Source organism: Priapulus caudatus, unplaced genomic scaffold (genome assembly GCF_000485595.1).
Source record: "Priapulus caudatus unplaced genomic scaffold, Priapulus_caudatus-5.0.1 Scaffold235, whole genome shotgun sequence".
Classification (NCBI taxonomy): Eukaryota; Metazoa; Priapulida; class Priapulimorpha; order Priapulimorphida; family Priapulidae; genus Priapulus; species Priapulus caudatus.
The window spans coordinates 341,384-351,093 of record NW_014577296.1 but is presented as its reverse complement, the minus strand read 5'-3'; the positions used below and the strand labels follow the sequence as shown (position 1 = coordinate 351,093).

General features: G+C 43.4%; 1 protein-coding gene across 1 annotated transcript; it reads left to right on the top strand.

Annotated features, from left to right (window-relative positions):
• Positions 1 to 1,465: 1,465 nt before the first annotated feature.
• LOC106807803 lies at positions 1,466 to 9,402 on the top strand. The gene is made up of 2 exons (XM_014810256.1): positions 1,466 to 1,485; positions 7,872 to 9,402. The coding sequence occupies exon 2, from the start codon at positions 7,906 to 7,908 to the stop codon at positions 9,400 to 9,402; it is 1,497 nt and encodes a 498-aa protein (XP_014665742.1). The 5' UTR covers positions 1,466 to 1,485; positions 7,872 to 7,905.
• The last annotated feature ends 308 nt before the right edge of the window (positions 9,403 to 9,710 follow it).

Genomic DNA, 9,710 nt, shown 5'->3' with positions numbered 1-9,710 from the left:
GGTGACATTTGATTTTCTATAAATACAATTTTCTAAAATGCAGGATAAGCGTCCCACAAACTTAGCGGACTTCACTAACAATACGCACTTGCCGTTTGACGCTATAATTAATCAGACCAACCCGTTAATGATATATCTAACCTGTTAATCATATAGTTAGATGGATTCCCACAAACACTCGGATAGCAGGCTTTGAGGCGTCGGTAATGTTGCGATCCCCTCAACTCTCACTGCACCATGATTATTCAGTAACAAAAGAAACGAGAGGATCACTGGATTCATTCGCGTAAATTCGCTATCGCAACACGTGCATATACGCCATACGCGTTGAAACCCCAGGCTCGGTAAATCACGGGTGATCCCAGGCTTCTCCATCGCTCTTTCCGCGTAGACTTTCCATCCTTGCTCGATGACTGCGAACAGCTAGATTCCAGCTTTCCATGTATTTATATCGTAAGTTTAATGCAAGCTCCATACAAGGGGTTAATGCAAGGTTAATACAAGTTCAATGCAAGGTCAATGAAAGGTCAATGAAAGGTTAATGCAAGGTCAATGCAAAGTCAATGCAAGGTCAATGCCAGGTAAATGCAACGTCAATGCAAGCTCAATGCAATGTTAATGCAAGGTCAATGCAAGCTCAATGCAAACTCAATGCAAGGTCAATGCAAGCTCAATGCAAGCTCAATGCAAGGTTAATGCAAGGTCAATGCAAGGTCAATGCAAGGTCAATGCAAGGTTAATGCAAGGTCAATACACGGTCAATGCAAGCTCAATTCAATATCAGTGCAAGGCTAATGCAAGCTCACTGCCAGGTCAATGCAAGGTCAAAGCAAGCTCAAAGCAAGGTCAATGCAAGGTTAATGCAAGACCAGTGCAAACTCAATTCAAGGTCAGTGACTCGATCTTAATTAAATCTGTATGACAGGAACGAGCAGACTGAGAGTCGCGTGCTACCCTGACGAACAGTGTTTGATATATGGCCGTCAATCACGCCACGGTGTCAATTACACCTGCACACACGCAACGTACGCACGCACGCACCTCCTTGTGTACACGAAACTTTGTGAAGAGCTTGAACGTGCACGATGCACGTTGTATGTACATGAACCATAATTACGTTAAAGACGGGGTGGATATAAAGGCGGATGCTTCATCGGATAATTATAGCTCTATGTGCAGTGTACCGGATCACCACCATTATCTTCTAATAATCACATGAACACATGGTCACATGAAACGATGTTCTGCAAAATTTGCATTTTTAAATTGGACGTAATGCATGCTAAATGCTAAATTGGACGTATTAGTGGTGTATGTATATGTATCAAGTAGCTGTATTAGTATTAGTATGCTGTATACGCTCTTGTATGTATTATTTATTCGTATGTATAGATACTTGATGAACTTTGCGTAGATCTATATCCTCCCGCGCCACTCTCCGCCGCTAGAGGGGGTGGCTAACCCACCCAACATGGCTGCCCCTATGTACGGACTCGACTATCCACGTCTTACAATTGGTGAGCAGGGAAAACAGCACGAAAACGCACACTAATAGACACCAGACATCACAAATAATTATACAATCGCAAACACTGATTGTGCTCTAGGCCAAGAAGTTTTTATAATTTTGCACCGTTCTGTGCGTAGCAGCATAGAAGTGTTCAAGTGCATACAATAGCGTCAGATTTTATAAATTACTATGGGAGTATGGCACAATTTATTGGTTTAGTATCAAGAGGTACGTTATTCAATAGTTAATACCTAGATTGTACAACGGGAAAACGGGGAAATAGTGCTATTTTACGATAATACTAATATCATTCTTCTTTAACAACATTTCTAGAATAAGTTCATGCTTCAATATATTATATACATATATTGCTCATAGTCGTATGCTCATATGGTATATTGCATGCATTAAGAAGCATTCCTTCCTTTCTAAAATAAGACCAACCGCTTGTCTTTAGAACACCCCTAGGCTGAGATATTATTGGATCGTAATCATTCATGCCTCCTACAGGCCACCCGGTTCATGGATATTTAGGCCTAAGCACTGACCACAATTCGTTTTCGCAATGTGTGGCATATACAAATGTGCTAATGTGGCCAGCTGTAACAATAACTAACATTCTTTAAACCTACATTCTTGTAACTGGTATTCTAACCGTTTTATAATACGATGTTCATGAACTTAGGATGCATCCTAACACTAGCATAACACGCTTCTATGTGGCTTATATTCAGTCAACTAACCAATACAACTCTACAAATCTCAAACTAACACAAACAGGATAACTCAACTTATAACTCTATACTGTACTTGTACTATAACTACTATTACTAAGAAACTCTGTACTTGTAGTAGAGAATTACTAGAGTAGTAGAGATAGTCACAAATTAAACGGTTCAAATTAAACATGAACTTTCATATTTCCGTAGACTGACTAATAGTTCTAATCGTTACTATAAGGAATTATTCTGCTCTTATAAATAATACTGATGTATATATATGTATATATATCAAGAGCTAATAAACACCTAGAGTGTACAACGGAAAAACGTGAAAATAGTACTATTTCACGGCAATATTATTCTACTGAGGCCTGTGGGAGGCCAATATCTCGGCCTAGGAGTATCGTAGAGACAAGCGGTTGGTCTGATTTTAGAGAGCAAAGAATGCTGCTTAACGCAATACCATGAACTTAGTCTAGAACCGCATACAAAGTAGAATAATATTGCCGTAAAATAGGCACTTGATTTTCCGTGTAGCACTAGGTATTTATTAGCTCTTTTGATTAATAGTATTATATAATATATTATATATTATTTAGTATATATATTTATACTATAATATACTATATATTTATAATATAGTCATATATATATATTATACTATATTTATATATATCACAGGCCTCGACACTTAACTTTTTTTTCAGTCGGCCGCCATCGCGGCCCATCCAAAATCATTGATGTTTTCAATTTTTGTGGGCTGGGCCCGAAACATGGGAAAATCCTGGTGCGCAGCCGCAAAAAAAAACAAAGAAAAAACATTATAAATCTCTTCTTCTTCAACTCTGTATTGTATATTTTTGCTAAATTTGCGCGTCTCGTTCTGTGCACTTGCACAAGTCGCTGGTTAAACCAAAACCCCCACACAATGCACACACTGACATATGATGATTGAGGCATACTATTTGGCAATTATCCATTCCAACGGGCATCAAAATTTTCACCAGGAATCTTGCATACCATTTTTCTACTTTCACTCAATTATCTTATCTAAACACGCGCGTGCACATGCTATCGCATCAGGTCAGACTGTTCAGAAGATCAAAGTCAGCAGAGCCATGCAAATATATAAAAACAAAGCTAACTGTAATAAAAACAAACAACACATTGCTTTTCATGTTAAAATAAAACATTTATACATTTATCGTTCGATGAAAGTTAAAATGCTCTTGGCAGGCTTTGAAAACATGCGTTGAAAAAATAAAATATTTGCAAGTTTTAATAAGATGGAGATTAGAAGGCCTAATTATATAAAACAAAAGTAAGCCTGGCGGTACGCATGGCATTTAAAAAGGAAAAAGCCAGCTCCTGCTCTAAGACTAGTTCAATATTTTCGTTGCTGCTAAATGAGACAGACGAAAATGCATATAAATAAACTTCACAAAGCACTAACTAGGTGTACGCTTCGGATACAAATGACTGAATCAGTCTTCATGATAGATTCAGTATGTCTACGCGAACGCTTTCGGAACCCTGGCAGTTCCGCTGTCGGGCATCCCGAAACAGGTGAGCACCAGGATGCAGCCTATGGCTAGCACATCAGGGGAAGGAAGGACGGTGACCAGATGTCCCGTATTTTGCGGACCCATGTGGTTCCCGCCGGTCGTCCCGTACCGACCGCTTCCCGGGGCATGCAGTGTGTCCCGGTACATTTTTAAAATTTTTGAACACAATAACTACCATCGAGACGAAAAAAGGAGAAGAACACTTTCATCATTTTTTATGTAATGACACATTGTTTGCCTTCGACAACTGGCAGTGGCATCGCTCGCGTTCAGTTGTACCATATTACGCTCCAACACGTACACTGCAGACAGGCGTCATTGTCTAGACGCATTGTTTGGTAGACGCTCGCTTGATACGAATGTATCAAATGTATTGCTCGGGCAGCTTAGCAAAATAATGCGCCCGCTCAGATTTTGATGACCTCTGGGCTGGACTGTCGGCGTTCGGGCGGACCGACTGTTCGTTTGCACGAGCCGGCTGTAAGCAATTGTCTAGCAGAGCGTGAGGCCGGATACCAGTCTAACCAAACAGTGGCTTGGTTGCAGCCCGCATAAGTTGAGGAACGGAATCAAAAATCCTGTGCGCCCGTGTATGCCCGTCGACGGTTAGAGTAGAATGCTGCACGTGCGTCTACGTGTTGCAACCGGTCGCTCCCGCGAAGTGCTCGCTCTCCTTTTGAATGCAGAATACAAGGCAGGGACGGTGAGAAACATAATTATTTTTATCACATAGACACTTTTGACGAACATTTTCAGTGGCCTGATCTGGGCACCAAAAAATTTTGTTAAACTTGTGGAAATTTTTTTTGGTGGACTAGACTGTTTGCCCGGCCCGGACATCAAGTTTGTGGTGGCCCCGGGCACACCGGGCCACCCGCTTCGGAAGTGTCGCACGCAGCCTTGTTATATATAGTGGTATATATATATTATTAAGACTGAATCTAAGCCTGAATCTAACATTTTTAGCCAAAGTCAAGGAATTTGGCAGAATGTATCTCGGAGCGTCTAAAATCAAAACCCACATCCACCCTCCCCCCCCCCCCCCCACACCTCCCCGCAAATGGCAAAATTTTGCTCACTGCGTAGCTTCAGCGCGGCACTTCAGAAAAGTAAGGGCTGGGAGATATTTTTAAGGGCTAGTAGATTTTACAGGTCACTAGCCCTGCTGGCTAGGGAACATTTTAGGTTAGTTTCAAGCCCTGGATATTTACAGACGAGTTTACGAATGGAAGGCGTTTTGGTTATCATCGGTGGCTTTCGAGGGGCGTCACCGCTTATCTGTTAATCTGTTATCATTAGTAGCTTTGTGACTGGAGACTGGGTAAACAAGGACAGGGGGCCGAAACTCATTGGTTTGGTCTTGTTGTGTTTACGTTTGGTGTTAGCTCTATCCGCGTAGCCCCTGCGGTGCCTGAAGACCTAGTCTATTGTAATTGGGAACGTTTCTGGAATGTTTTCAGATTGATTAATTTTATCAACATTGTATTATAAGTAAGGTAAGTCCCTTATAAATACAAATTCTAATTATAATCGAAGCTCTATTTAATTATAAGCTAATCGGCACATTTTCTACTCCAATCCGCAGTGTTGTTCTGTCTATTTGAATTTGATCAACTTTATAATGTCGTAACTTTGTAATGAGTTTTACTGAAATGCCAAAAAGACAGGAAACTGATATGATTTTATATTCCTATAACTATAAGCACTGTTGTCCGTTATACAAGTTGTATAATATATGAAATTGGGCCGCCCTCATGCCGTCTCTATCAAATTTCATCCGTCTCATCCAAGAGTAGGCCGTCCAAAAGACGACTATATATGGGTCTCTGGCTAACACACTGCTGCTGCCTAGGTTAATGCGTGTAGTACATACACGGTACAGTCCAGCCTAAAAATTACTCTTTTTTTTACGAGAGCTCTTTTTTGATTTTGTAGGAAAAAAAGAGCTCTCGTAATTTTTTTTACGGGAGCTATTTTAGGCTTGGCCAGAGCTACTTTTTCATAGCATGATTTTGTTAAAATTTTCATAATTTTGATGCACTGACTCTAATTAATATCATTCATCAGCATTCACCAGTATGAGACTATCAGTGTTAAGAAATCGTCAACAAATTACATTCGATCACATTTTTTTTATCTCATTTCACTCGACTAAGAAACCAATCATATTCTTATTCAATTTCATTCACACAGACAGACATGCACTACACAGTACACATAGTCAGGTAACATGACAAAGACAGGAAATCAAGAATTATAATCATGGTAATGATAGTATGGTTATTTTCCAGTTTCTTTTTTTTACTTCATTTCTTTTCATCTTTCAACTTTATTTTTACATCGACTGAGCAAGTTCAGAACTTCAGAGAGAGTTTTTAGTTACTTTGAGTATGTTAAAAAAGACTTGTACTGAAATCTCTAGGAATGCCGGGAGCTTCTGGGTAAGGTTTTACTTTCGTTTTTCTCCTCCGCAGTCCAGGGTACCCCCATGCATAGATCAATGCTGCCGCACATCCGCAAAGTTACAAGTGCCTAGAATCTTTAAGTTTATACAGTTTACATTGCTTCTAGATATCTAACTGAATAAAAATAGTTCACTTTCTACAAATCAGTGACGAATTCAGTTAGCAGCTTTGGTTACGTGCATGTCTGGTGTCACTGGTCGTGCCCTCACTCCCCACGATAATTAACCCCTGCGATATAAAAACTTATTGTTAATGCCCGAATAAAAACTTGGTGGGCTGGGCCTCCGGGGTCGGAACTAATTTCTAACGCTGCCGGCGGCACGGGAGCGATTTTTTCTCGTATCTTCCAAAATTTTCGCTCTCGTAATTGTTGTTACCAGAGCGCTTTGAAAGCTGACGGGAGCGAAATCGCTCGCCGCTCCCGTGTATTTTTTTCGCTGGTACAGTCTACTGTATAAGCTGTATATTTTGCGGTGGTTTAATTTTCGCGAACACGTCCCCGACTGCAAAAATAACAACATGCGAATAATTCATGGTGAATAATACCGAATAGTTCATAATTCACCGGCCGCGAAATGAACCACTTTGGCACTTGCGAAATTGTCCGTTAAGTCTGAATTCGCGAAAATATCTGTACACGCGAAAAATATGGCGTATAAAGTATGTACGGTGTGCCTAACAGCCATTACATCAGAAGTTACATCATCGTACTTGCTGCTGACACTGAAATATAAACCGTGGTATCGCTAGATCCAAGCCTCGTACACTAAAAATTCATAGATGGGTTCAAGCTGATATATCACCAGTATCTCCACATTTCATAGGTTAATTACTGATAACGGTTAGCTGAAGTGAGTATAAGGCTCAGTGATGATTTATGCCCTAGGCCTTTATCTCTTTCTTTCCTAGCACGGTTAATGAGGTACTGATTGCGCTGACCATGTTTTATAAATTAATTCTCTACAACGCTGCTCAGTTACTGTGGTGTAGTAAGAGTACCAAATTTGGGCGTGTGACGTCAATTATCAGCGCTCCAAGCGGTGTGACGGAAAACGATAGCCAAAAAGCCAAATCTCATACAGCGCGGTTTGGTGGGGGAACTTCTTGGCCAGCAGGCGGCATAGAGGCATCTAGGAAGCATGATTACGATCAAATATCTCAGCCTAGGAGTGTCGTAGAGACAAGCGGTTGGTCTTATTTTAGAGAGGAAAGAATGTTTCTTAATGCAATACAATGCACTTATTCTAGACTTGCCGTTAAAGTAGAATATTATTAAAATAGCACTATTTCCTCGTTTTCCCGTTGTACACTCAAGCCTCTAGGTATTAGCTCTTGGTATTATGCCATGTGGGTGACATAAAATAGGTGAAATTATCACCTCTGTCAATATTATTCTTATTATTAATTATAAAACAAGTCGAGGTATTATAACCCAATCTTAGCTTAGAATAGAGTCTAGATCGAATTGAAGCATATCACCAGGCATAGGCTAAGGTCTCGCCGTACAGCCATGATACGTGTTTCGCAGAATTGCGGGTGCCAATTCCAGTAGATTTGCTGTTCTTTTTTGCTTGACTAGTTGCTAATTGATTCACTTGTCTTACGTCAGGTTGGATGTGGACTCGTGACGTCTCGTGACTGTTATGAAGAAGCGGTGTGCTGTGGTCAACTGTATGGAACACTTGCACACGGACGGTAGCCGAGAGATAGGATTGTTCGTCGTCGACTCAAACCGATTCGAACGTTGGCCCATCCTAAAGAAGTACGTCTACAAGCAGGCGCTCAGCGATCTCGAGACTGGAAAGAGATTATATTTGGTGATCTGCAGCGCCCATTTTGAGAAGAAATACGTGAGGCGAACGCCCAGCGGTAGCTTCAAGGTGGTGAAGGGTGCCACACCAACAGTATTTACCTCACATACCTCACCGTCGTCGAAGCGTCGTCGATCTATTGATATCGTGGAGCCACTGTGTGCAGACACAGAACTTGAGGCGGAAAAGCCCTCGAACCTTGCATTGTTGAAGCTAACGATCAATCAGCCGACTGTTCTACTCGAGCCTCTAATAAAGCTCCTTGCCAGCCAACAAGCTGTAACTGTAAAGCGCGTAACACCATCAATCAAACACCCGCGTCGTGGACCCACAAAAAAACCGTCTGCCAACCAACCGGTTGTTGTACTTGAACGTCTATCAGAAGAATGGCAGAAGAACGTGACTGGTGTAGCATCAGGTCCTTCCACTTCAGCAGTCACTGAACAATCCCCGTGCACTCCTAAAAAGAAGCGGGTCAGAGCAAAACGAAATCCAGTTGTTGCTAGGAAGAATCCAATCGTTTCTTGGAAGAAGCAAGTACGTGCTAGGAAGGATCCAGTCGTTGCTAGGAAAAAGCAAATTGTTGCTAGCGCAGGCAATCGCTGGCGAAAAACAAAGTTTGCGCGAAAGCGACGTTCCTCGGGAGATGTGTCACATGAGCTTACTGAGCTAAAGGAGCGCCGAAAACGACGTCTGGCACATAACGAGATCTTACAAATATATACCTCACGTCCTCAGCCGTGTGAATCTCCGAAACCTTTCGGCGATGTGCCGTTAGCAGCGAGTGTCAACCCTGTTTCGACTTTCCCAGAGACCGCACGTGATCCGAACGTTCCCAAGGCTCTCTTGTCGCAGCCGTCTGCGCATGACAGCCGTCTGAAGATATATCGGTTCGGCGACGAAGGTTGGCAGTGTCAGGGGGCGCCGCCGGACGTGGGTAAGGACTGCGCGACAGTGACGCCGCTCAGTCGTCACGACGACGCCACGACACTCACCGATGCGCTGTTTAACGAGTTGATACGGAACGACAGTGTTCTCGCGTCACAGCTCTACGATTGCTACCAGCTACAGAGGTGTGCTGTCCCACCGCGCACCCAAGCCGCACCACACACGACCCAAGCCCCCCCGCTCACGACCCAAGCCCCCCCCCGCCCACGACCCAAACCGTACCAAGCACCCCCGTGCATCCCCGCCTCCGCTGGTCGGCCTCCCACCCGCATTCACCCTCATACTCTCTCTCCGGCCCTTCGGGTCCGGCTGCTACCCCTACCCCTAACATCCTACAGCCGCCCAGTCCGCAGGCCGCAGCAGCCCCAACCCGTAATGTAGTCCGCATTATCATCGCGCGCAACCGACATTGCTTAGCCAGACTGCGCGCGGCATAGAACGCAACTCGGCACGCTCGACCTCGTAGCGACCGGCCGTCCCGCGCCCGGTGACGACAGTCTCTAGATTCGACGCGAGGCCGAACGGCGGGCGCCCGTTCCCCCCTCACCTCTTGACTCGCACGACCGGCGAAGACTGAATATCACTGCCACTGCCGTCTCGATCCCCGAAGCCCAGACAGGACGCCCGACCAGGCGCATCCTCACTCACTGCCATCGCACACCCAGCCTCGGGCCCCGCCGGCCATCGCC